A 27,513-nucleotide genomic window follows, 5' to 3' on the forward strand; every position below is an offset into this window, starting at 1 on the left:
TTAAAAAGCCATTTCACGGCACTTGGGAAAAGACCGTGATCTTTTGCAAAGGAGTACTGTGCACGGTTAACAGGCCGGAAAAGGTGCACTGTCCCTTTAAAAGGGAGGTGGATTAGAAAGACGTCCCAGCCTTGGTCGCAGCGTCGCGGTTCATGAGTCAAGTTCAAGCCGGCGGCTCCTCCGAGCTACTCGGCCATTATCGCTACGATCACTCCACACTTGAACTTGGGCTCGAAATGTACGTCGGCAATGCACACGTATACAGATCACGCACAAATTCATTTCAGCTGGCAAGCAAACTGCTCACAGATGGGAAATCTGCCAAGCTCAGCGCTTTTGCTTTCTGTCTCAACCCCCCCCCCCCCCCCCCCCTTTAAACACCACAAAATCTTGGCGCAAACCCGATCACACAAGCAACAGAGAGCGGCAACTGCAACACAGACACCGGAACCAACACACAAGCCGATCAAGACTGTGCATTGAAATATACGTACCATTGCCATGTGAAAGTACGTAATCAACTTGCACTCGAATTAGAAGCGTGTCTAACGCCTCATTTGTATTCCTTTGCAATGTTCCTACTTCATCCAGAAAAATATTTGCCCTCGGTCTTGGCTCTGTGCTCTGTGTGTGTGTGTGTGGATGGATGTGTGTGGGTTTTTTTTTCTCGTTTCTTCTAACAAATCCGATGGAAAAGTGAAGGCAACCGGCGGGTCCTGATTGCCCAGGAGAAAGATGGGGGAGGGCTGCCTTGGCCGCTTTAGTGATGAATTGATGGCGTAGTATAAAAATATTACAGAAGTAAAGGGAGCGAGTGAGGCGTGCTGTTTATTTCCGCAATGGCTTATTTGCATAGGGAAATCACTTCATTATCATAGGGTTTGAGCTTTTTTTGCACACATCAATCGCTGCAGAGAGATTATGTGCTCGGTTTTTGCTTTCTTTTGCCACCTCTGTGCACATAGTAATCTTTAGTTAAATTCTAGGTTAGAGCAGCGTTTACATAAAAGCTGCAAATAATCTTAAAGCCAGGAACACGTGGTGCCGGACGGTGCTATGTGGCGATTCCTGTTGGCTGAAGCTTTGGGCAATAGGATTTTTCATGATATCAAAATAATCACAATCACTCAAATAAATATTTCCGATTCTCTAACGACTGAAGGACATAGATGCTGTAATATCACAAATAGTCGTTTCTCAACTAAAGTAACTTTTTTTCAGAGAGGTAACAAACGATTGGCTAATATCGCTTCTTAAAAATCAAGTGGATCTGTAGAAAATGAATCGACCGAGTTATATCAGAAAAAGAGGGCAATTTTTATTTTGAAATAGGAAAAAATAAACTTTAACATATAATTGTCTCGCAGCAAGAGTTAATCACAAGAACTGCTCTATTATTGAACAGGAAATACACCTTAAATTTAGAGACATGAAATCGCGACCGCACCGAAAAAAGTAGAATAAAAATGGGAATGAGCTTTTCCATTATTTATTGCTAAGTAATTTCGTTTTGCAATTTTTAGGGGAGTGAAATGGTTACCTTAAAGTCTTTTTAAACATGAATCGATCTCGAATTGCAGAAGGAAACGTTCATGTAAAATAGTTTTGTCACAGAAACAACTTCATTTTTTCTAAATGTATCTACCTCCAATTCCATATCTTTCCATAGGAATAGGAGTAGGCCATTCAGCCCTTTCAGTCTGTTCTGTCATTCAGTTGGATGGCTGATATATCCCTCAACTTCATTTAATCCCCTCGCCCTCTGTATCATATCCCCTAATAATCTTAGATGACAAAAAAATCTATTCATTTCAGTCTTGACATTTTTAATTCACTGCCTTTTGGGGAAAAGAGTTCCAGGTTTCCTTTATGCTTTGTGTGAAAAATTGCTTCCTGATTTCACTACGAGATGACCTACATCTAATTTTAAGATTATGCTCTCTTGTTCCGGATCCCCTACCAGAGGAAATAGTTTCTCCTGTATCTAGCCTATGGGATCCTTTATCATTTAAAATATCTTGATTGGTCACCACTCGACCATAATGACTGTACCTGGAAAACTTTGCAGCAAGTGTGCCTCAGCAGCCTCCCAGGACCTTATAGCAATACAATTCATTTCACTGTAAAATGAGATATTGATAAAAACATTAACACACCAATTTCGCACTTAAAATTAGAGTACTGGCAAAAGTAACAGTTAAGAATCGATGAGACGGAAATCACAGTAGCAATCAATTCAAGTCTAGAAAATGGAACTTAATAGAAAATAATTTCCTCTGTTTAATGTCATTGATTGACTGAACATTACAATGCTTTATATACTTTTCAGGAAACTTACACATTTTAGAAAAAAACCTGAAACCGAATTTACGCATCAAAAGCGGCCGGTTTACTGTGGAACAGCTGGCAGCTTGCTCCAGGCAAAGTTAAACCGATTGAAAAATGTTAATTGCACCTGTTCCCAGTTGAGGAGATATCTTACTGTAGCTCCTCGCAACCTGGATTATTATCAAACACTGACAATGTTCCAATGATGATAATTAACTTTCACATACAGAGTAAGACCAGAAACTCTTTTCTGTTACTACTCTGGTGCAGAAGAACTCGAATGAGAGTACAGATTGGGGAGAAAAGCAATATTTGGCCTTAGATACAAAAAATAGTACTTTTTATTTTATGAGGTGAAACAGTTCCTTGCACTATATCCAGATTATAACCAACTGACAAGAAACAAAAGTTCGGATGAATAGTCTACACTTGAAATGTTAACTTGTCTGTTCTCACCACAGATGCAGCCTGACCTGCTAAGTGTTTCCATCAGCTTCTGTTTGGGAGAATTTCCATTTTAGATCTCTGTTCTTTTACTTCTTTTAGAAATAGCATCCAATTAGTTCCTTTTTTAAATCCTAATTGAAGCTATGTTTATCATTCAATGTTTGCAAGTTGTAAAAAAACAAATATCAAACAATTTCTTGTTCCACTGAATGGAATTGAACTGGTATAACGAAATTAGGGAATCCCGAATGAGGCTTCACTTCAGCTTATATAAAAGCAAAATACTGCAGATGCTGGAAATCTGAAATAAAAACTGAGTATTTCCAGCATTTTTTGTTTTTACTTCATTTCAGCTTGCTGTTTATTAAATAAGTTGTGTGATATCAACCTTCCCCGTTCGATACTAAAAATCAAAAGATATGGTTACTTGATATTTTAAAAAAACTCACCACTGAATCCACACTTTGTAATTGAATCATAAAGTAACACTTGATTACTGAGCAACAACTGATTTATAAGTCAATGAGAGGAAAGTGAATTGTTACCAATGACGTCACACAGCCTGCGAAAAAAATGACTGCCCAGATTGGGGGAAATACATTGAATTGAATTTTTTGGTCACTTCGTTATAGGATTGGGATTGCCCTGATATTAAATTTTAAAAAGTGAAGGAACAAGTTTTGAGAACTTTTGTAAGACCTTAATTTAAAAGACGAAAATGGGCGACTTGGTGACTGTAAATACACCTGTCGGCTCCACACTCAACCTGTAATACGCGAGCAATGAATGTCAGACATTTCCTCCGCCTTGGAGGTTACTTTCTTGCATCTTGTATGCGATCAGGTTGCGATGGTCCACGATGCAACACCGTTATTAAATACTTCTGTCAAATGTCTTTATTGCTGCTACCTTTTTTCTACATCTGCAGATATACTGCAAGTTATCTTAAGTATTATAAATCTCTTCTATCCAAATAGATAACTATTGTGACAAATAACAGTAATGCGTCAAGTTTTATTGTGATGCAGTCCAAAATTTGAAATCGAACAAAACATTTGTGGAAACATTTATATTTCGTTTCTTCCTAAGCTACCACATAGGACAGGACGCCCGAAGAATAATTGGGACCTGAAATTTTTTATATATCACCCCCCCCCCCCCCCCTCACCCCCTCCCGCCGGCAGTGTGGGAATTTGCAAATGACAAGTGCTTCATACTGAGCTACAGTTATTACAAGGTAGCGGTGCTAATTATTCAGCTACATTGTTTCTGAATGGGAATGACCACAGTTCATTGCATTTGGCATATCTCGCAGCCACAGGCAACTAAAAAAAGTTGGAAACAATTTAGATGCTGCTTTTCACAATTCTCCTGTCTATAACTTGTACAGGTCGATTTTAAAATGGTTTCCTACAACTTGTCATAAATCTATGGGAAGTCTCAGAAGCAGATTACTGACATTCAAAATGATGCAAATAAGCCAATCGCTCGGAAGTTGCTTGACACCATCTAGAGCAGCCAAGTGTGTAAAGTTTATAAGATTTCAATACAGCCGAAGGAGAGACTCAGGAAAAAAAATACATTTAGAAATAGGGTCAGCAAAATGCAGGAGCTGCACAGTTCCGTAAAAGCTCATGAAATGATCAGATATTAGATGTGTTAAAGAGGATACTTGACAATTCGGAGTTCACACGGGATCAGTGTTGGAGAAGGTGCATACATTTCCGATCGTTTAACTCAGAAATATTTTAATTAACTTGCTTACAGCGAGAATAAACCCAGCGGCACAAGTTTTAAGACAACGATATGTAAACCATGACACCCTGGGCAGAGGGGAGGATTGGAAAGCAGAGGGAGGGACGAGTAAATTTTGACAGGGTGCAGGATCCGGAAACACAATCCAAGTACTGTAAGTGCTACCAAATATTTCCAGTAAAACCTCAATAAATATTTAATCAGAGCAGCTCAAACATTTTTTTAACTAAGGCACACTGCACATTTAGCATGCGCGCGTTCTACTGAATGGAATGCACTTTGTTGAAGTTTGGAATTATGCATTCCCTATAATTTTAGAACAGCTGATAAGGAATCTTTAGCACGTCGCACTGAAGCTGCTGGACATGAATATTTAATAAAACTATGCTCGCTGTGTGAACACGATTACTTTAAATTATTGATAACTGTAAATTAGGGAATAGGAATCAGAAAATGGAGTTTCACGAATAGGTGAGAGTTACAGAGCAGCACAAACTTGGGGGTTTACTTCATCTGCAAGTTTGAGGAACACTCAGGATTTCCACGTCGCGCACATGTTTATTTAATATAATTAATCCTTAAAACAGACTCGGTAAAACCAAATAATGCATTCTTCCATTGAAGATTAAAGGGGGAAATTCACGTCTGATATATTTAACTGCAGAACTATAATCATTTATATTATGCTAGAAAGACTCATGTGGTGAACAGGTATTGCCAAAAGTTGTTTGCAGAAAGATCGCCATTGAAAGTTAGAGGAAGAGAGAAGAAGCAAGTATCAAAGGCAGGATCACAACACCCAGCTGTTTGGATACATCAGCCTAAAAAAGGGCACATAATTCTGACATAAAGATTGAAAAAACACCACTTAAGCCTCGCTTTCCAATTACCGGGCTTTATTCCTGCTGACCCGGAAGGCAAGGGATACAACCCTCTCAAGTTAAAAAAATAAATTACTAGCTATTTCACCCCTTCCTTTCATACTACAATTGTGTACAGAAGTACTACAACACTCATCATGCTCAGCATACACCTTTGTAGGGATCCATGTCCCTACAGCTTGGACTAATTTCACCTTGTAGTGAATAGAGCCCCGGCATCAGGATACCGCCATTGCCAGGCTGTCAGCTTCAAGTGAAGAAGGGGACAATCTGTACTAGTCTTCCATTTAATAGGACACCCCTCCACTGTCCCAGGTAATAGTTTAATTCTCCCATCTTCAACCTCTTCTTTTCAGAACCAAGACTTAGTAATGCTAAATCTTAGCAGCAACACATGATGCTGAGACAGAGAGTACGCATCACATAATTCCATGGCTAAATGTACTGGCTCTCCAATGTACCATTGGGTTATTAATTTACAATTCCACCCCAAAATTTACACTGAAGGCAATTAATTTTTTTCTACCTATTATGGGAGTATTTGCAAACACATGATGCACACATGCCATTGTGACACTCAATAGACGTTATCAAACGACATTGATATAACAAGCTAGAGTCCTAGAGAGCTAGCAATGAGTTACAAGTCAATAGTTTTGATCACGCCATTCAAGTATGAGTGAAGCTGGAGTGGGTTAGGACTCTCAACAGAGCCTCCACTGATTCTATGAATAATATGTATGAATAAATTAAGACTTCCTTACAGGTACCTCATTTTGTTTTCTCTCTTCTTTTGCTAATGCAAGCAAAAAGCCAGTGCAAGTAGAACACAAATATGAGTTAATGAAGGAAATACATCTAATGTCTTGTTTTTATAATATATAACACATAAGTTGTATAAAAAAGGCTCATTGTTGACAGCATGACACTAACATATGGCAAAGCAGAGTGGGTGGTTGTGAGTTAATATCCACAATTGCTCTTCCCTTCATCTGCTGAGTTTCAGATATATTATTGCGGGAAGTGCAAAGCAATGCTACCGCCTTCTAAAGGGCAGAGGCATCATAAAAGAGTCTCTCTGGGTCACTCTACATAGCTCCAGTGATCATTGTTAAATGACACTGATGGAACTCAAATTGCTCATTTGCTCTCTCAGCCATTGTTGCTGTGTGGAATAGAACCAACTAGAATTCAAATAGAAAGAAATCTAGAAATTACTGTTTGTAATATTGGTATACAGATGTTTAAACATTTTAATGGTGGTTTTCTCCATTTAAAATAAATGTTTTAATGTTTCAGTTAAAATGGCGGACTGATGAATGTCATATGGACATGCCAAGAATTTATACACCAACGCACAAATAATAATTTCCAGACCATGTCTTATGATTAGATGATATGATAGAGGTTGTGCAATGTAGGTGACCTGGTACTAAAAACTTTAGGCCTGAAAGTGTCTGATATCATTTCTTTGCTAATGTTTGGCAATAGCATGTAGGCAATGTTTTGCAATGTTAGGCAATAGCATGTAGGGAATAAGCTATACATTCTTCAGTATTATTTAATTATTTTTTCTAACACCATGCTTATCATAAATATAGAACAAAAATAGAATGTTAGCTTACACAATCCAATAACTTATTTCAAACACCTCACATTGTAAAGATTTGCTTTTCTGCATGTAATAATTTTTATTGTTCAAATATTTGATTCATTTTAGGAATTATTTTTATGTAGAGGAGGTGGGGTAAGGAGTAGCTTTGCAATATTGCAATAATCTTCCAGATTTAGCCCCATGTTAACAGCTGAGAAAAGTTATTGGGAGGGATAGAGAAAGGCAGAGATGAGAAATTAGACAGGTTCATTTGCAAGAGAGAGGCAGTGAATGAGGTGCAGGTTTAGAACAGGCAAAAAGAGGAAAGTGAAGATCTGAGAAGGAAAGACAAAGAATGAAGCAGATTATGCGCTACAGGAATACAAGGGAAAATGAGAGGAGAGTGTGACTGAGGATATGCAGAGATATGGAAGAGGCTGGTGCTTGGGCAAGACATGAAAAAGCCCATGTGGTATTCTGTAAATGATGGAGGTTTACACTGTAATAGTGAAAAACTCATATTAGTGACAATAAAAATAGTCACACCAGAGAAATAGCCCAAAATGATTAAACATTTCCCAGAAAGCAAAATAATCTATTTATGCCAGACTTGGTGAGGCAAATGGAGGAATAAAGCTGTATCGCAAAAAGTGACTGAAACTACACCTGCAACGCCTCCACCAACAGCCAATTCAAATACACCAGCTGTGCATGGCCTCTCTGTGCTCTGCATCAAAGTCCAGGAACAGCACACAATTTATTCTTGCACCCAGAAATCAATATGCTACTTTTTGCATTCAATGATTATGCATTAAAAATATCAATGACAGAGGCAGAACACAATAACACACATTAAATAGTACCTTGTTGGTGTGTGTGCTTAAGAAAATAAATATTCCTGTGTCTGAGGTGACTAATAACCTTAGAACCAGCTCAGTTACCATCGTCCCCATTAAGGTACTCATCCACTCTGCACTAAGTTACTATTGTCTTGAACAGGTCACTTTTCATCCCTAGTCCAGCTGTCTTTATTCATTCATGGAATGTGGTTGTAGCTGGCAAGACCAGAATTTATTGCCCATTCTTAATTGCCCTTGAGAAGATGGCGATGAGTCGCCTTCTTGAACTGCTGCAGTCCGTGTGTGAAGGTATTCCCACAGTATTGCTAGGTAAAGGCTTCCAAGATTTTCACCCAGGGACAATGAAGAAACAAGGACATATTTCCAAGTCAGGATGGTGTATGACATATGGGGGAGCTTAGAGGTGGTGGTGTTACCATATGCTTGCTGCCTTTGTCCTTATAGGTTTTGAAGGTGCTGGTGAACAAGCCTTGGTGAGTTGCTGCAGTGCATCTTGTGTATGGTACACACTGCAGCGACGATGCATTGGTGGTATTGGGAGTAAATGTTTAAGATGGTTGAAGACTTGCCAGTCAAGTGGGTTGTTTTGTTCTGGTTGGTGTCAAGCTTCTTGAGTATTGTTGGAACTGCATCCAGGCAATTGGAGTGTATTCCATCACATTTATTACTTGTGCCTTGTAAAGGTGGAAAAGCTTTGGGGAACCAGAAGGCCAGTCACACCACAGAATACCCAACCTGTTCTTGTAGCCACAGTCTTTATGTGGCTGATCCAGTTAAGTTTCTGGTCAATAATGGCCACCAGATGTTGATGGTGGTAATGTTGTTGGTCATTGCCTGACACTTGTGTAGCACAAATGTTTCTTGCCACTTATCAACCCAAACCTGAATGTTGTCCAGGTCTCACTGCATGTGGACACGAAAACTGCTTCAGTATCTGAAGAGTTGGGAATGGTACTGAACATTGTGCTATCAACAAACATTCCCATTTCTGACCTTATGTTGAGGAGAAGGTCATTGATGAAGCAGCTGAAGATTCTTGGACTTAGGACACTACCCTGAGGAACTCCTGCAGTGATGTCTTGGGGCTGAGTTGATTGGGGTCCAACAACCACAATCATCTTCCTTTGTGCTCGGTATGACTCCAGCCAGTGGAGAGCTTTCACCCTGTGTCCCATTGACTTCAATTTTACTAGGGGTCCTTGATGCCTCACTCGGTCAAATGCTGCCTTGGCGTCAAGGGCAGTCACTCTCACCACACCTCTGTAATTCAGCTTTTTTCCATTATTTCAACAAAGACTGTAATGAGGTCTGGAACCAAGTGGTCCTGGTGGAAACTGAGCATCAGTGAGCAGGTTATTGGTGAGTAAATGCTGCTTAATAGCACTGTTGACGAGCCCTTCAATACCTTTGTTGATGATTGAGAGTTGATTGATGGCAAGGTCATTGGCTGGATTGGATTTCTCCTGCTTTTAGTGGACAGAACATACCAGGGCAATTTTCCACATTGTCGGGTAGATGCCAGTATTGCAGCTGTATTGGAACAACTGGAGCTGGAGTTCTGGTGCACATGTCTTCACCACTACAGCTGGAGTGTTGTCAGGGCCTGTATTCATAATGTCAAATGGATTGAAATGAATTGGCTGAAGACTGGCTTCTGTGATGGTGGGCACCTCAGGAGCAGGCCTAGATGGATCACCACTCAGCATGTCTGGATAAAGATGGTTGCAAATGCTTCAGCTTTGTGTTTTGCACTCATGTGCTGGGCCCTGCCATTATCGAGGGTGGGGCTGTTCATGGAGCCTCCTCTGTCCAACATTTGTTTAATTGCCCATGACCATTCATGACTTTGATCTGATCCATTGGCGTGGAATTACTTAGCTTTGTCTGTAGCATGCTGTTTCCAGTGTTTAGTATGCATGTTGTCCGATGTTGTAGTTTCACCAGGTTGGCATCTCATTTTCAGGTACACCTGGTGCTGCTCCGGGCATACTCTGCTACACTCCTGATTGAACCAGGATTGGTCCCCTGGCTTGATGGTAATGGCAGAGTGAGGGATATGCCAGACCATGAGGTTACAGTGCATTATGGATACCCAGTTTTGAGCTGCTAAATCTGTTCTGAATCTATCCCATTTAGCACTGTGGCAATGCCACACGATGGAGGGTGTCTTCAGTGTGAAGATGGGATTTTGTCTCCACAAGGACTGTGCGGTGGTTACTCCTTCCAGTACTGTCATGGCTGGATGCATCTGTGGAAGGTAGATTGGTGAGAACGAGGTCAAATAGGTTTTTCCCTTGTGTTGATTACTTCACTAACTGCTGCAGGCCCAGTCAAACAGCAAAGTCCTTAGGGACCTGGCCAGCTTGGTCAGTAGTGGTGTTACTGAGTCACTCCCCACCCATTTACATTCATTGCTTTTTCCAAGTGATGTTCAAAATGGAAGAGTACCAATTCATCAGCTGAGGGAGGGCAGTAGGTGGCAATCGGTGGGAGGTTTCCATGCTCATGTTTGACCTGATGCCTGAGACTTCATGGGATCTAGAGTCAATGTTGAGGACTCCCAGGGCCACTGCCTCCCAAATATGCACCACTCTCTGCTGGTGAGTCTGTCCTCCTGGAGGAATAAGACACACCCAGAGACGGTGTTGGAGGAATCTGGGACATTGGCTGAAAGGTATGATTATGTGAGTATGACTATGTCAGGCTGTTGCTTAACTAGTCTGTGGGATAGCTTTCCCAATTTTGGCACAAGTCCCCAGATGTTTCAGCACCTCCTCTTAATAACCTGAAAGTGGAATTAGCTGTGTGGGAGGTAGCTAGCCTATTTTGTATCCTTCCACTCCGTGGTACACCTCACTGGCATTGTTCAGCTGCATCTTGACACTCCATGGCACAACACGTTGACATCACTGATTGCATCTTGCCACTCAATGTCATCTCACACTATCACCAAGCTGTATCCTACCAATATGTAGCAAAGCACACTGGCATCACTGATGGATAGCCTTCTATTTATTTTCAAAATGAGACCTAGTGTTGACCTTCATATGTCTCCTAAATATGTCTGCTGCTGACTGTTGTCCCTTACATGTCCCAAACCCACTTTTGATTTTCACTTTTCTAAAGTTATTTTACTTTTATGCAATACCAGATGTAGTGTTACAAAACTTCAGACACTTATACATAAATTAGGTGCCAGGAGAACCGGGTTTCAACTCTATGGGTGAGTTCACCAAAATATTATATAACTTGGGGGAAAAACACATGATGTGATTGGCTGAAATCCTGCCATGTGTTGGAAAATAGTTTCCACTACAGATCACAAAATGACATCAGTGGCAAACGTCTATTGCGTTCACATAAATCATTAATAAAAATAAACAACATTCTCAGTTCAAATGTATTCAATATACTCAAATGGCTCTCTGCCAGTCATTTCCAGTTCAGTTCTGCTAACTGTGTGATTCCATGTTTTAATCACACTTCTGCAATTGGGCAGTATATGCCATATTTTAATGAACTGCATATGCTAAAGTATTGTTGTGCAATTGGATAAGTTATACCGGCAGTATTAGTAACATAGTTAGGCATTGATTAATCTACTTATTTGTACATACAATAATAGTACAATGAAGCCCTGCCAGTAATGCAGAAGCCATTTGATAAAAATGAAATTGATCAAAACGATGTGGATTGATCAACAGAGTGAAATTATCTTGTTTTACTAGTAACCACCAAGTAGAATTTTCTGTCTCAGGTTTGGGGAATCACAAGCATGAAGCTGCATCCAACCACTCTGGTAACTCCTCACTAGCTGTGTTACCATTGTCTCTAATAACCTGAGCATTTTGGTACAACTCTGTTGCTACCACCAAGGTAGCATTTTATTTATTTCTAAAGTCAAACATGCTGTGCATTCAATATCTATATATGTCCTAAGATTATTAGCTGTATCTTTGTCGGCTGAAATGACTGACAGCGGAATTTCAGAAGCCCCCAATCAAAATTTATCATTTTTTACTGTGGCTTGATCTTAATTAATACCAGTGATTGGCAGACACAGGAAAATAGAAACATAATTGTAGAAAGGGGGGTTTAAATAAACAGTCTCATTATCAGGAACCCTTTTTTAAAAAAGAAAACCAGTTCGAGCTGATCACTCAGTGAATAGCAAAGTTGTATAATCCAGGTGGGTCCCAGGTTTGATGACCAGTTGCTTCCAGATAGTGGCTCTTACTGGGCGTGCATGTGTATGGACATCAGGGAAAGATGAGCTCAGCCTTGGTTATATTGCTTCACCTGGAGCCAATTGGGTTGAGAACACTCAGCCTTCAAGATTCCCTTATAAATATTGGGCATATGGGTGAGGTATCTATGACCACATTTCCTCTAAGGAGTCAATGCTTTTTGGAGAAGAGGAGATGGAAGAAAAACATCAGTTATAAAAAATATTTGCGTCTTTGTCTTCTCTCTTTTGATTTGAGTTTTTTAAAGGTTTGTTATTCAAATTGTGGAACTTGGTAACATAAATGGGGAATTGGATTGGAGAAATCATTACGCATGACTATGTGAGGAAGTCTAAACAACCCACATTTAAGACAGTGACACCTCATTTACAGCGACACCCTAAAGCCATATTCTTGCACTTAGTACATTTTATTTATACTCTGAGGCAGTTCTATGCCTAAGATGCATCCAACGGATGACTGCACATGCTCTTAGTGCCCTGTCCTCCTACTTAGTAATTTGTCCCATGTACCATTTCTGTTGTCTCTTGGACTTGCAGCCTAAAATTAGAACTAAGGGAGGACAGTCCAATTGCCATTTTATATTAGCAGCAATCTGCATGCCACTGATTGGCCAAAGGATAGGAGCTACCTGTTGGGTGAGTCTGGTTTGATCTAGGTGCTGTTGGAAGTGGATAGCTTGGATTGTTTACTGTTCAAAAGGCATCCAGATTTGCAGATGTATCTAGCCACTTTTTGCTACTTCAAATTTCAGTTGCACTCTACTCATCTCATTTACCCATTGGATTTGGTAACTCCTCCAAAACTGTTTAAAGAAAAGTTAAGAAAGAAACAAACTTCAGAAATTTAGAAATATTAATCTTAACAGTTCTTATAGTTTAATTTGTAGAAAGGCTGACAGTGTTACTCTTTAAAGATGACTCTGACTTTCTTTTAAATCTTACCAGTAGCAGTGCATGAACAAATCAACCCCTGATGACATGCATGAATTACAACCAGCACAAAATGAAACACAATTTACTGAAACAGTCAACACACATGATGGTATTTATGTAGAATTACAGTGCCTTTGTATACAAAACTACCTGAGTGGGTTGTCTGGACTTGCTCTCTACGTGCTGCCTGCTCTGAATTGGATAACTGCAATGGTACCAGTAACTTTAGGAAGCAGTATAGGATAGTTATAGTGGGGAAATTAGGATTGATACTATTGGCTGAATAGGGGAAGAGAATGCCTCTTAATTGACGCCAGCATGAAACTTGGCTCAGAGGTGTTTCTTGAAGCCAGAACCAACTCAGGTACATAATTTACATTTACACTGGCAATTACAGGGTGGATTGCGGTAGGATTTGATTTGTGACTGTCATAATAACTGGAGCTTTATTCTTTCCTAAATCCTAGTTTTCACAACAATTCTGTGGTATTTCCCTTACTGGCTCAGCACTCCAAGTAACTCAAACTTGAATATACATGGAGATTCTCTTGGATTTCCCTTTGGCTTTCAATGCTCATATTAAATGAATTCAGAGCAGTGTCATACTGTTGATGGGATAGTCCCAGTGAATAATGGCAGCTTTGTTGCTGAGCACAGGAACTGTAATTCAAGCTCCATACTGAAAAACTGTCAGGCGAGAAGCTGGGAGAAGTGGACATTGAGGAAGGGAGAGCCTTCCCGTCAGTTTTTACTAACACAACTATGCCTATCTCCAATTTGCTGGTAATATAATACTTAAGAATATCTTAGGATTATTGTCAAGGTGAAGAAATCGTTATATCAGTGGCCATACGTAAGGGGGATGCCAACAATAATGTATGCAAAGTAGTGATGGCAAAACAGGAATTAAGTCAATGAAGCAATGTAACTCACTTCTGTGGTGTTATGAGTGCTTCGAAGGACTTATGTGGCATAAAGGTTAAGGACAGTGATGACTTTCACTGTCATTGGTAGTGCAGCCTGAATGATTGATTATCCTTTCAAGTCTTTGTGGGCCAGTTAGTACTCCCTGGTCACATACACTGTTGAGCGTGGGTATGGGCCTCCTCGTGCACTCCTCCTCTGTCATGCCCTGATGATAATGTAGCTGAAGGTCGATAGTCTGTGAAGTGTGTGCCTCCTATTCCCTTTCTGGGCCATTCTTTTCTCCTACTGCACTAAAAGCTACCCAGCAATGCCTGCTGCATCAATGCTATCTTGCATCAGTGCTGTGGTGACATCTCAAAATCTTGTCCTTTGTACAACTCATTACTGTCAGGTGTCACCTAGAGTCAATGCTCAGTTTTCTTTTACATTCTCCCCTTATATCATTCGCTGTGAGTTTCTAATGATTGGCTTTGAACAAGGCTTTAACAAGGAAAATGCTATTTTCCTTTTATTTTCATAATATTCTTGAACCCATTTTGAATAGGAAAATGCTTAAAGCAGTGCTAAACATAGAATATTTTGTTTACACTTCCAACTGGTATTTATAAAACTATTTACATATGTCTACTTCTTCCAGTAAAATTAGCAGATAGCGGAAAATATGATCCTAGAGGACCAGCACAGGTATATATATAATTTGCTTACAAAGGGGGAGGTTGTATATAGCCCAGTGCTGTAATATATATATATATATATATATATATATATATATATTAGAGCACGGGGCTATATACGACCTCCCTCTATGTGAGCAAATTATCTTGGATTGAACAGATAAATTATCACCATTGACCTGCATATTTTTCTCTTTCTGTTACACTTTTAGGGATTGGATGAATGTTTAGTTACTACAAGATCACATTAGGATCAGATAGTGCATTCGAGCCACAAGGACATGTGCATCTACTCCATGCCAGGATTTCATTTTATTTATTGTTTTCATTTTATGTTAGCTATGATGGCAGCTACATAGCCAATAAGTGTCAATAACGTTTAGAAGACTCATGAAGACTATTCTAACTGCACTGTACACAGAAATCACTTTGTCTCTCTACATATGGGCAGTAACTGTCAAGCTAAAAAGAAACAAGATTCCTAAACTATATCTGGACCATAAAAACTAACCCGAATTCCCCAAATTAGGTTGCGCCAGATGTGGAATTCAATCTGATGCTCATTCCTAGAAGTTGCATTGCGATTTTGCAACTTCTAATGATATGTTGAAAATGTAGGTTGTTACGGCCACATGGTGAGATTTGGGTGGTTTCCATTGTTCAACTCCCACCTGACCGCAGCAAGTGTGTTTTGTTATCAGGGTTTAACCCCTTTGTGTTTTATTTGTCAAATAAACAGACAGTGACAGGTTTTCTTGTAGGTTTAAAGCAGAAAATCAATTATTTATTGATCACTACGCTTACCCCGAAATTGTCGCAACTGCATACACTCATGCATTTGCTTGCCAACACATACAAACAAGAAAAGACAGATAGAGAGGGAAAAGGGGTAAGAATTATAAGTGGGAGGTAGGTTTCAGGGGGTCACGGTAAACCTGTTGAATTCTCTTGGAAGTCAAGTTCTCATTGGTTGCAGGCCTGAGATGTTTGTAGATTTCTCTCTTGGTTGAAAGATCAGTTGAAGACAGTGGATCACTTCTAGTTCACTGCTGTATATGTGTAGATGTAGAATTCTACAGCAGGGCATGTACCTTCTGGTTTGCTGGAAACAAGCTTCTTGGATACTGCTTTCTGGGTTTCTCTCTTTCTCGCTCTCTCTGGGCTGCCTTTTAAGGTAAAGATGTGTTACTTCTCACCTCCCGGTAGGAGACACTTTGGTCTCTCCCCCGCAGTGATCGCAGAATGGCCCTGGACGTGGCTATTTCACATCTTTGTTTCAGAAGAAGCCATTCAGTTTTGGAATATTTTAGGATGGGTGTAGGATGGGTGAAATTGACTCTTCCTAGCTTTGAAGATTTTCCTTTGTCCCTGTCAGACAGTTTGAATATACAAAGACCAAGTCTTTTTCCTTTGGTGGCCATTTTGGACCACATTGTCCATTTTTTAAAAGACAAAATTCATTTTTATAACTCTTCAGTTTTTGTCCATAATTTTTTCATCATCACACTTCTTGTATGTGTTACACCTCCCCCAAAAGGGAAAAACTTAAATTTCTTAGATTTCATTTTTATGTTGTTTGTTTTTTGGGTTTAGAAAGAAAGATATCGGGTCACACTATTGCACTTTCATTTCATTCACTCCTCAATTTTACAACTGCTACAGCTGGCATTGCTTGTAACAGCCATTTCATGTTCAAGTTTAAGTTTTTTTCATCATTCTTCCTTTGGATGAGGTACCATTAAAAATTGCATTTCTTTCGGTCACGTTGTCAAATGGGGTTGTAGTTTCTCCAGCATCAGTTTGTAGTCCTTTGGGAAAATTCATCTCCATAAGCATGTGGTTGTTGGTGAAGCTTGCAGTATGCAGATTTCCATTACTGCTGGCAAGTTTTCCTGTCTTGTCTGTAAAAGCTTCAACCCCTTAACTATTGCTTCCACAATACATGGTTTTAGCCATTCAGGTTCTGGTACATTGATAGTTCCTATTTCCAGGGTGATAGGGGTGATAAATTGTTTTTTTTTTAGCCCCTGAGAGGCATCTGGGATTTCCTCCAGACCCTTGTTCTTGCTGAGTTCTGAATCTAAATTGTTGGCTTTGATTAGTTTTTTGGATTTGGAACCTGATCATTTGATTCTTCAGTAGGTAGATCCACACTGACCTCACTTTTAGTTTTCCTGTGATTTTCACAAGTGTTGCTTACTTCAGGGTAGTTTACCTTCCCTTTTCCTTTTACTTCAGAGATAGGATTTTCCATAATCTAGCCTCTTTAAATTTTTCTGGCTCTATTGCCCCTGTGAGATTTTTGGGACTTCCCCAGCCCTCTGCAGCTGTGCAGGATTTTGTTTGTACCCTCCGTTTCTCCATTCTCCATGGAATGTTCTGGACCCTCTGAGTACAATACTGTGCTTCCTGCCAAGTCATTGCCCAGCAATAGGTCTACCTCCTGCATGGGTGAACTCGGAATGATCCCAACTATCACTACACTGGTGACCAACTTACTCTGTCGGTAAACTTTAACTAAGGGAACCTTCAAGCGTTTTTCAGTATACCCTTTTACCAATACTGTGGTATTTGTTCTGCTTTTGGGTGGCATTTCTGCAAATTTGGTTGCCAGTAGGGTTTGAAAACAACCAGTATCCCTGAAGATGGTTATCTCCTTGCCTGGTGCTTGGAACACAAAAGGAGTCATTTTCCTTTGTGTAAAAAGTTCTGGTATGTGCTCTGTTTATGAGTTATATTAGAACACATGCTTACCATTTTCATAACCACAGACACGGGCTTGACTGCAGTGCCTCCTGTTGGTTTTTTGGCATACCAACAATTTGCCTGGACATGCCCAGATTTGGGCATGGAAACATGTTGGGCAGACCCTTACTGGTTGATCACCTGGGTTCCTTCTTTTAAAAGTTGGAGACTGGTCTGGATTTCTTTCCCTACTGTCATTTTCTGTCGAGCCCATTTCTGCTTCCTCTGCATCCCTGCTATATCTCCCTAACTTGTAAGAGTTACTAGATCCAAATTTATTCTGAGTTAGGGATTTGTGAATTAACTCATAATCGTCGTCCATTTTCGTTGCTTCTCTTACTCTTGTGACTTTTTGTTCTTCAGTGTGGGTCTTTATGCCATCTGGGATGCTACTTTTAAATTCTTCCAGCAACATCACTTCTCTCAAATTTTCATATGATTGTTCTAGCTTGACAGATCATGTCCAGTGATCAAAAGCCATATGTGTAATTCTTTTGAATTCAATGTAGGTCTGTAAGGATCTCTTCTGGGTGTGTCTGAATTTATGTCTATATGCTTCCGGTACTAGCTCATATGCATTTAGAATTGCAATTTTAGTTCGTTCATAATCAGAGGAGCTTTCTTCTGATAACAGAGAAAAAGCTTTCCGAGCCCTACCCATGAATTTGCCTTGTAAGAGGAGAGTCCAAAATTCTTTCGGCCATTTTAGCCTAGTAGCTATTTTCTCAAATGAGATCAAATATGGCTGAAACTACTCCTCATTAAATTTTGGCACTAGTTTTGAGTGTCTCAGTGCATCAAAGTTTTGCTCTGCACTGGGGATAAGGTTTGAGTGTCTCATTTTGGGTTTGCATTTCGCCTCTCTTTCCTCTTTTTCCAATTGAAACTACCTTTCCTCTCTTTCCTTCTGAAGCTGAAACTCTCTCTCTTCCTTTTCCTCCTGAAACTGCACCTCTTCTCTTTTCAACTGCAACTGTATTTCTTCCCTCTTCACCAGCAACCGGATTCTAGCTAGAATTATTTTTTCAGACTCTGATTCTCGGCTTTCTTCTTCTGGTTGAGGGGTAAGTTTAAAATAGTGAGCTAGACTCTTCACCAGGTCAGGTTTCTTTGCTTTTTGTTTGAAAGTAATTCCCACCTCTGTAGCTAAGCTTTTTAAATCTTCAATACTTAATTTGTTTAACTTATTATGGGATATCTCTCTTGCTCTACAAACTCTTTAGCATTAAATGTGGCTATATCTTTTGTTTTGAACACCATAGTGAAAAAAACAGAATACAAGAAAACCTGTTTGTTTATTTTTCCACAATTTTATAGGTCAATTCTCCTCCCGTTTTCAAATCTCTCAATTGCCTGGTGGTTCAGATCCTGGCTTTGAGCCCCCAATTTGTTACAGCCACATGGTGAGATTTGGGTGGTTCCCACTGTTCAACTCTCACCTGACCGCAGCAAGTGTGTTTTGTTATTAGGGTTTAACTCCTTTGTGTATTAGTTGTCAAATAAACAGACAGCGACAGGTTTTCTTGTAGGTTTAAAACAGAAATCAATTATTTATTGATCACTACTCCTTAACCCGAAATTGTTGCAACTGCATACGCTCACGCCTTTGCTTACACACACACACACAAACAAGAAGAGACAGATAGAGAGGAAAAAGGAGTAAGAAGTATAAGTGGGAGGTAGGTTTCGGGGGGCGGGGGGGTGGTGGGTGGTGCGGGGGTTGGTCACAGTAAACCTGTTGAATTCTCTTGGAAGTCAAGTTCCCGGTTGCCGGCCTGAGGTGTTTGTAGATTTCTCTCTTGGTTGAAATTTCAGTTGAAGACAGTGGATCACTTATAATTCACTGCTGTATAGGTGTAGATGTATAATTCTACAGCAGGCCTGGAAACAAGTTTCTTGGATGCTGCTTTCTAGGTGTCTCTCTTTCTCTCTCTCTCTAGGCTGCCTTTTAAGGTAAAGATGTATTATATCTCGTCTCCTAGTAGGAGACGCTTGGTCTGTCCCCCATGGTGATCACACAATGACCCAGGATGTTGCTACTTTACACCTTCTTTGTTTCAGAAGAAGCCATCAATTCTGGACTATTTTAGGATGGGTGTAGGATGGGTGCAATTGACAACTCTTAGCTTTGAAGATTTTCCTTTGTTCCTATCAGACAGTTTGAATATACAAAGATCAACTCTTTATACTTCGGCAGACATTTTGGACCATGTTGTTCACTTTTTAAAAGAAAGGCCCAATTTTTAAAAGACAAAGTTATTTTTTATAACTCTTCATTTTTTGTCCATAATTTTTTTCATCATCGCACTTCTTGTACGTGTGACAAGGTTCTTATTATTTTAAACTATGTTTGATAGAGTTTTGGTAGGAAAGGTTTGTCATATGTCATTTACATGCCAGGTGTGGATTCACATTACATGCAGCTGATAAAGACTCAGTCCTGTTATTCTAAGTATCTTTAATTTCAGCAAATAAACTATGGCAATCAGTAGCAGAGAATGCAAAAGGCCTCTGTCTCTACATAATGGGAGATAGGGCAAATCGCGTGGAAACTTGTACCATGACACCATGAACAGACTAGAACAATCCAGTCTACTATAATCCATCATAGGGCAGGATACTCAATTCGGTAATGAGGGCTGTTTACACAGTCACATTGTGATGTTTCACATATTGCCACACCAAATGAGATTCAGGTTTCCCCCAAATGCTAAGTTGCCAGTCCCAACCAAGTCATCGACACCAAATGCAACTGATAGAAATCAACAGGTGTTACCAATTGGTTGCACTCCTCAGTCCCTTTACCGGTTGAACACAGGGTGACAACTGGCATAACCTGAGAATGTATCTGCAGTTGATCATTTGTCTTGTGAAGTGAGCTGAGAAGGTTACAAAGGGGAGAAGTTAGAAATAAATTGAAATGACAAATGGAAGAAAAAGCAAAGACGGTTTTGTAGAAAATACTTGAATCTATTTTCTAGAGTTGACAGTTTTCACCACAGAACAAATCCACATCAGCATCTTTGTAATATTAATGTAGCCTTCACTAATTCCTAACATCTGCTAGTCAAGTACGAAAATGAATTAGCAGGGAGCATATGTTCAGGAGTTTCTGAATACAAGGAACTGTAAAATATTTTCAAACACAATAGACATATTCCTGCATTTATAAATTTGCCATCTCTAATATAATCTGAACAATTGTCTCTTTTATGATGTCTACTCACTGTTTTAAATTTCAGTATACCCATTGTTGTACTATTTCCCAAATTAGTAATTTACTGAAGAAAACTATCTATGCTGTTTGTAAGAAAACATGAGAAGATAAAGTAAAAATAAAATCCAGTCCTTGTCAGATTGATGCCACAGGCATGGAAAGTTGCAGCACAGATGCTGTAAACAATGAGAGACAATGAAATTACTGTAGTAAATGGTAAAACAAGTTCAAGAGCTTGCCAAATCCAAGGGATTGTTTGAATGGAAGGAAAGAGCAGACATTATCAAGTACTGTGCTTTCCAGGAACAAACCAAAATAATCAAACGAGTTATATGCTTCAGTACTCAGGCAAAAACATTACAGTGCGAGACCTCCACGATGCAACAAGAGATACAAGTTATTTTATGCTAAAATGAAAACGTACAGCAATTCAAAAGATTTTACTGATGACCATAGATTTCTGCAGTTATGTAGCTGTGACCTTCACTAACAATTTAATTGTGTAAAATTATTTATATTCTGGTTTAAATCCTGGCCAGTATTGAAGATTTAATTACCCTGGAGTACCAAGATCAGGCTCCGTGATGAGGAAACTTAGGTTCTCTGCTTGCCACAACAGTTGGCTGAGGACACCTGATATCTTAGGGCAACATTCCTTTTGGTGCACAATGGAAGTCATTAGGAGTTAAATTGCATGCTTATCTTTCCTAGTGTTTTTGCAGGAATGCACAACTTCATTTGGTAAGCTTTCTGGATGCCCAGGTAAAAGTAATACACAACTGTGTGTCAAATTTGGACATACCTGCAATGATGTTGCTTACTTATCTATCTAAATCGAATACTATGGGACAACACAATTATGAGATGTTCAATTTTAGTGAGAAGTGAAGGAACACTGTAGACAGCGGAGGCCAGGATTCATGATTTAGAGATAAGGATTTTTAATTCATAATTGATGATATGGGAGTAAAGCACACAGTTATGCTCAATGTAGGCATTCCATTGATAACTAGAGGGTGAAACAGCCATGGAAGACCATTCCTCTCGCCATGAATGTGGGGTCACATTCCTCCACTTAAACTAAACAAACTTTCAAAAGATAATGGAGAAAATGCAAAAGAGTGCAATGAGGATGAATCAGAGAATCTTACAACACAGAAGGAGGCTTTTATTTATTTGTTCTTGGGATGTGAACATCACTGACTAGGCCAGCATTTATTGCCCATCCCTAAATGCTCTTGATAAGGCCATGGTGAGCTACCATCTTGAACCGCAGCAGTCTATGTGGTGTAGTTACAGCAGACCCAGCAACAGTGAAGGAACGGCAATATAGTTCTAAGTCAGGATAGTGAGTGACTTGGTGGAGAACTTGCAGGTTGTGGTGTTTGCATGCATCTGCTGCCCTTGTTTTTCTAGGTAGTAAGGGCAATGGGTTTAGAAGGTACTGTAAAAGGAGTGTTGGCGAGTTGCTGCAGTGCATCTTGTAGATGGTACACACTGCTGTCACTGTGCACTGGTGGTGGAGGGGGTGCTGAGCAAACAGGCTGCTTTGTCTTGGATGATGCCAAGCTTCTTGAGTGTTGTTGGAGCTGTACTCATCCCGGCAAATGGAGAGGACATTCCTGACTTGTGCCTTATAGATGGTGGACAGGCTTTGGGGAGCCAGGAGGTGAGTTACTCGCCGCAGGATTCCCAGTCTCTGACCTGCTCTTGTAGTATTTATATGGCTGGTCCAGTTAAGTTTCAGGTCAATGGTAACCCCCAGGGTGTTGATGGTGGGGGATTCAGCAATGGTAATGCCATTGAATGTCAACGGGAGATGGTTAGATTTACTCTTGCTTGAGATGTTCATTGCCTGGCACTTGTGAGGCTCGAATGTTACTTGCCACTTATCAGCCCAAGCCTGAATGTTGTTCAGGTCTTTCTGCATGTGGACCTGGACTGTTTCAGTATCTGGGGAGTTGCGAATGGTACTGAACACAGTGCAATCATCAGCGAACATCTCCACTTCTGACCTTATGTTGGAGGGAAGATCATTGATAAAGCAAGTGAGGATGGTTGGGCATAGGACACTATCCTGAGGAACTCCTGCAGCAGTGTCCTGGAGCTGTGATGATTGGTCCCCAACAACCACAACCATCTTCTTTTGTGCTAGGTATGACTATAATCAGTGGAGTGTTTTCCCTGTGCAGTTATTAGGAATCAATGTTCATAGGATTCCTTGATGCCACACTCAGTGAAACGTTGCCTTAACATCAAGGGCAGTCACTTTCACCTCACCTCACGACTAGAATTCAGTTCCAACGCTGTAGTGAGGTCTGGAGCTGATTGACTCTGGCAGAACCCAAACTGAGCATCAGTGAGCAGGTTGTTGCTGAGTAACTGCCGCTTGATAGCACTGTCGATGACACCATCCATGCTGATGATTGAGAGTAGGCTGATGTTCGGATTGGATTTGACCTGCTTTTTGGGGACAAGACATACCTAAGCAATTTTCTACATTATTGGGTAGATGTCAATGCTGTAGCTGTACTGGAACAGCTTGGCTAAGGGTGCATCTAGTTCTGAAGTACAGGTCTTTAGTACTACAGCCACAATGTTGTCAGGGCCCCTGGCCTTTGCTGTATTCAATGCCTTCAGCTGCTTCTTGATATCATATGGAGTGAATCAAACTGGCTGAAGACTGGTATCTATGATGGTGGGGACCTCAGGTGGAGGCTGAGATGGATCATCCACTTGGCACTTCAGGCTGAAGATGGTTGCAAATGCATCAGCCTCATCTTTTGCACTGATGTGCTGGGCTACCCCATCACTGAGGATGGGGATGCTTTTAGAGCCTCCTCCTCTGGTTAGTTGTTTAATTGTCCACCACTACTCACAATTGGATCTGACAGGACTGCAGGGCTCTGATCTGATCCATTGGTTGTTGGATCACTTTGCTCTGTCTATAACATGTTGCTTCCACTGTTTAGCATGCATGTAGTCCTGTGTTGTAGTGTCACTAGGTTGGCACCTCATTTTTAGATATGCCTGCTGCTGCTCCTGGCATGCTCTCTTACAATCTTCATTGAACCAAAGCTGATCCCCTGGTTTGATATTAATTTTAAAGTGAGGGATATGCCCGGCCATGAGGTTACAGATTATGGTTGAATACAATTTTGCTGCTGCTGACAGTCCACAGCACCTCATGGATGCCTAGTTTTGAACTGATAGACTTTTTCTGAGTCTGACGTGGTGTTAGTGACACACAACATGATAGAGGGCATCCTCAGTGTGAAGATGGGACTTTGTCTCCACAAGAACTGTGCGGTGGTCACTCCGCGGGGGGTGGTGTGGGGGGTGGGAGGGGGAGGGTGTGGGGGAAGAATGTATTTAAAGATCATTGAAATCTGTTTTGTGGAAATTCTACTTACCAGTCCCTTTAATTTTTAAATGTACATTGAGGGCTGTAAGCCCTTTAAAAACGGCTCCGGCCATCGGCGCTGGACACCGTCGCCTGCGGCGGCTCGCCCGCCCCCTCATCGCGGGGGGCAGGCAGAGGATTCATGCAAATGAGCTGCCACATCTGGAATTGCAGCGGCTCGGTGATGCGGTGCCTCTGCGGGCAGGCAACATTTTTTTTACCTCCTCCACCTTCTTTGGCCATGGACTCTTAAAATGCAGCCTCAGTTTCTGTCATGTGACCATTGTTTCTCTTTCCATTGTCCCCATAAATGGTTTCTGATGGTGAGGCCATTGTTAGACAATGGAGTCCAGATGTCATTCATCCTCATCTTATTTTAATGAAATAGGGCTTTTCACACCGATTCTTTGGAATTTGAGTTTGGAGTCAAAAGGTCTGCAACATCACTGTTAACTCAATCAGTTGGAGAGAAGCAGCCATTTCTACAGAAAAGGTTGTTTGCATTTTAATGATTTCTCAGGGATGTGTCCAGAAGATCATTTATATTTTAATGACTTCTCCAAGACTTGTCCATACATGAAAATTAGCTCAGAGTTCTGTAGCTCTTTGTATTGGCAGGAAAGGAAAGGGTCACCTGACCTCTTACTCCATTTTGTTTACAAGAAAAGTGTTCATTTCAGGTTTACTTCGTAAGTTCATTTTATAGTTCATAATTTCAGCTTGTGTGAGTGTGGCAGAGTGTACAACAAAGAAACAGACCACTTAGCCCAATAAATCCATGCTGGTGTTTATGCTCCACACAAGCGACCTCACATCCCTCTTCATCTGACTCCGTATCAACATAACCTTTTATCCCTTTCTCTCTCATGTGTTTATCTAGCTTCCCCTTAAATGCATCTATGTTATTCTCCACAACTAATCCTATGCTAGCAAGTTCCATATTCTAACCACTCTTTGAGTAAAGATGTTTCTCCTGAATTCCCTATTGGAGTTATTAATGGATATCTTATATTTATAGCCCCTACTTTTGGTCTTCCCTACAACTTGAAACATCGTCTCCACATCTACCCTATCAAACCCTTTTATACTCTTAAATTTTATTAGTCCAAACCTCTGAGAGAGGGCTCATGAAGACCTCTGGATTACTCGCCCAGTAACATAATCACTAGTCTACTGTATTGACGTATTTGTACAGGAGAGAAAATGAGAACGGGTTCTAGAAGAGAGCCATAGGGATAGTTGAGCCTGGAGATTTAGTGAAAATGAGAATGATGTAGGGAAAACAGCAGGGTGGGAAGCAACAGGGAGGGAACGCTGTGGTTGCAAAGAACAGGCATGGGCGGGCAGAATCTGGATTAACAACATTTTAGACTTACTGACTGCATCTGAAACATTTTTACTCAAAAAGCGTATGATCCCATTATTTTGTTTTCCATTACAAACTGCAATTACATAAATTACACAGCTGTCATTAATTAGAATGCTTATTATAATTTTTTAACCATAAACAAAAACGCAAGTGATTGATTAAAGTCTTTAGAGGCAATTCTAACTTGGCGGGAGTCAGGTGAGGCCAAGGGGTGCGACTAGCCTACCAAACCCCTGCAGCATTAGACCCAGGAATGTTTAATTCCCAGGCCTTATCTGCATAGGCCACATTGGATACTCGCCGAAACTGGTGAAATACTGCAACTGGCCAGTGGGCAGGAGTGGAATGCCGGGCAGCAGCCACCAGGGACCGAAGGGACTGTCACCAACACTCAGTTAAATGGCTGGAAGGGGGTTCAGAATGACCTTGAAGTTTCCCCATCTAGGCCTCTGGATAACACCGCAGTAAGGCCTCAATGACATAATTGGAGCCAGATTTGCATATTTAAAGAAGGAACCCCATCTGATAAGAAGAGTAGGTTAAGTTCAGATGGAATCTTGATGAGCAAGTCCCACGGCAGGGTTATAATCACCCTTTTGTGTTTACCTGAAAATCTTTCAAAATTTAATCTGCTTATTTTTGTTTGGAGAGGAAAAATGTTGTTTGGAAAAGGAAAAACATGAGGAAATATACTGGAAAAAAATAAAGGAATTTGAAAGCAATGATTAATAGAAAATTTAACAAAATCAACTGCAGGTACCAATAATGAGTCTATTATGTCTGTCTGATTATGTTGTCTTTCTGAATTAAAAATTAAGAATTGTCAACAAATGTGAAATTTAATCTAAAAATATCATTCTACAGTTTGTTTTAAAATTATTTGGGGAAACACAGAAATCCTTTTACACCACAAGGAGATATATCCTTCCATTTACACTGAGACCTACCGGGAATTCTACACATGTTCACACTGTAGAGCCAGCTTTTAGTGAACAGAGTAATGGTTCAGGGGAAAATCATCAATTCCAAGCCAGGTTTTTACCCCACAAGCAAAATCACGAATGGAAGTTATTCAAAGACACAACAGACAATGCTATAGGCAAGTTCAATCGTGCTATTGTGAAATATGTAAATGTTGCATGTTTTATTTTACAGATATTATTTTGGATATAAAACATTTCAGCTTAGAAGAAGAAACACAGTGGATGAAAAGACTGAGATTTCTTTTGAGCCATTTGTTTGGTTGAGTTTCATGTTTGTAAGGTTTATTCGAGTCTACATTGTTACATGCAAGTCATGATAATTAGATTTGTGATTTATTGTATTTAAGTCAGCTCATTAAAACGTGTGAAGACAGAGAATGCCAGTGAGGAAATATGTGCTGTTGTACTAGTTTTTCATATATGACAGATAGACACAGATAGAGATGTTGATGTACACTTTGCTTCTGCACCAGTTTATCATAATTATTTATTTATTATTTCAGGTTTGCAATGCAACTAAAAGAGAAACATATTTTCCTGGTACTGGTTTCTAATTCTAGTAACATGTATTTTCAGATACAATTTCAATGAAAAAATTAATACAGATTCAAAATGCATATTAGTCTGCAGCTTTTTACATTCAGGAAATGAAAAGCCCATAATATGTTGATATTATTGAATGATACTTTTTATTTCTCAAAAAGTATTTTCTTTTTCTGAGAGAATTCTATCTCAATTTCACATATGTGCAAAATTAAGATTATGCACCCAGGTGCAGTAGACCTACAAGAAACAAATGTTGAACTTGAGTGGAAGAAGGGGATCTCAACTGCACAGGACACTGGCTCTATGCCAAAGCAGAGTTACTATTTGCAAGTTGGCAACGGACACCACACATGATGATTAGAGCTACAATGGACCTATTGCAAAGATACGGCTGGAAACTCTCAGTATCTTCATGGTGACTGATTCTATTGCAGAAGACACTAATAGTGTTCTTTTGCATTAATTCTCCATCATGCCCTCATGGACAATATGCAGTTATCACAGGACATTAAAATGTGACACCTGTCATTCTAATGCACCTGAACTAGTTGTGTCAACAGCGTGATATCAAAATGCAGTTGCTGTGTTCCATATAATGGATT

General features: G+C 40.1%; 1 protein-coding gene and 1 long non-coding RNA gene across 2 annotated transcripts in view; one reads left to right on the forward strand and one right to left on the reverse strand.

Moving 5' to 3' along the window:
- The window catches only part of nfic (nuclear factor I/C), a 535,921-nt gene extending 535,137 nt beyond the window's left edge, over window positions 1-784 (reverse strand). Inside the window, exon 1 of the mRNA XM_068016379.1 lies at window positions 495-784. Coding sequence (XP_067872480.1) covers window positions 495-503 — 9 coding nt within the window. The 5' untranslated portion in view covers window positions 504-784. The remainder of the gene's footprint in view (window positions 1-494) is intronic.
- Window positions 401-27,513, forward strand: LOC137351681 (uncharacterized). Its single transcript, XR_010969556.1, has 3 exons — window positions 401-509; window positions 4,543-4,684; window positions 26,538-27,513. It is a non-coding gene; the product is annotated as an uncharacterized lncRNA (long non-coding RNA).

This window comes from Heterodontus francisci, chromosome 36 (genome assembly GCF_036365525.1).
Source record: "Heterodontus francisci isolate sHetFra1 chromosome 36, sHetFra1.hap1, whole genome shotgun sequence".
Lineage (NCBI taxonomy): Eukaryota > Metazoa > Chordata > Chondrichthyes > Heterodontiformes > Heterodontidae > Heterodontus > Heterodontus francisci.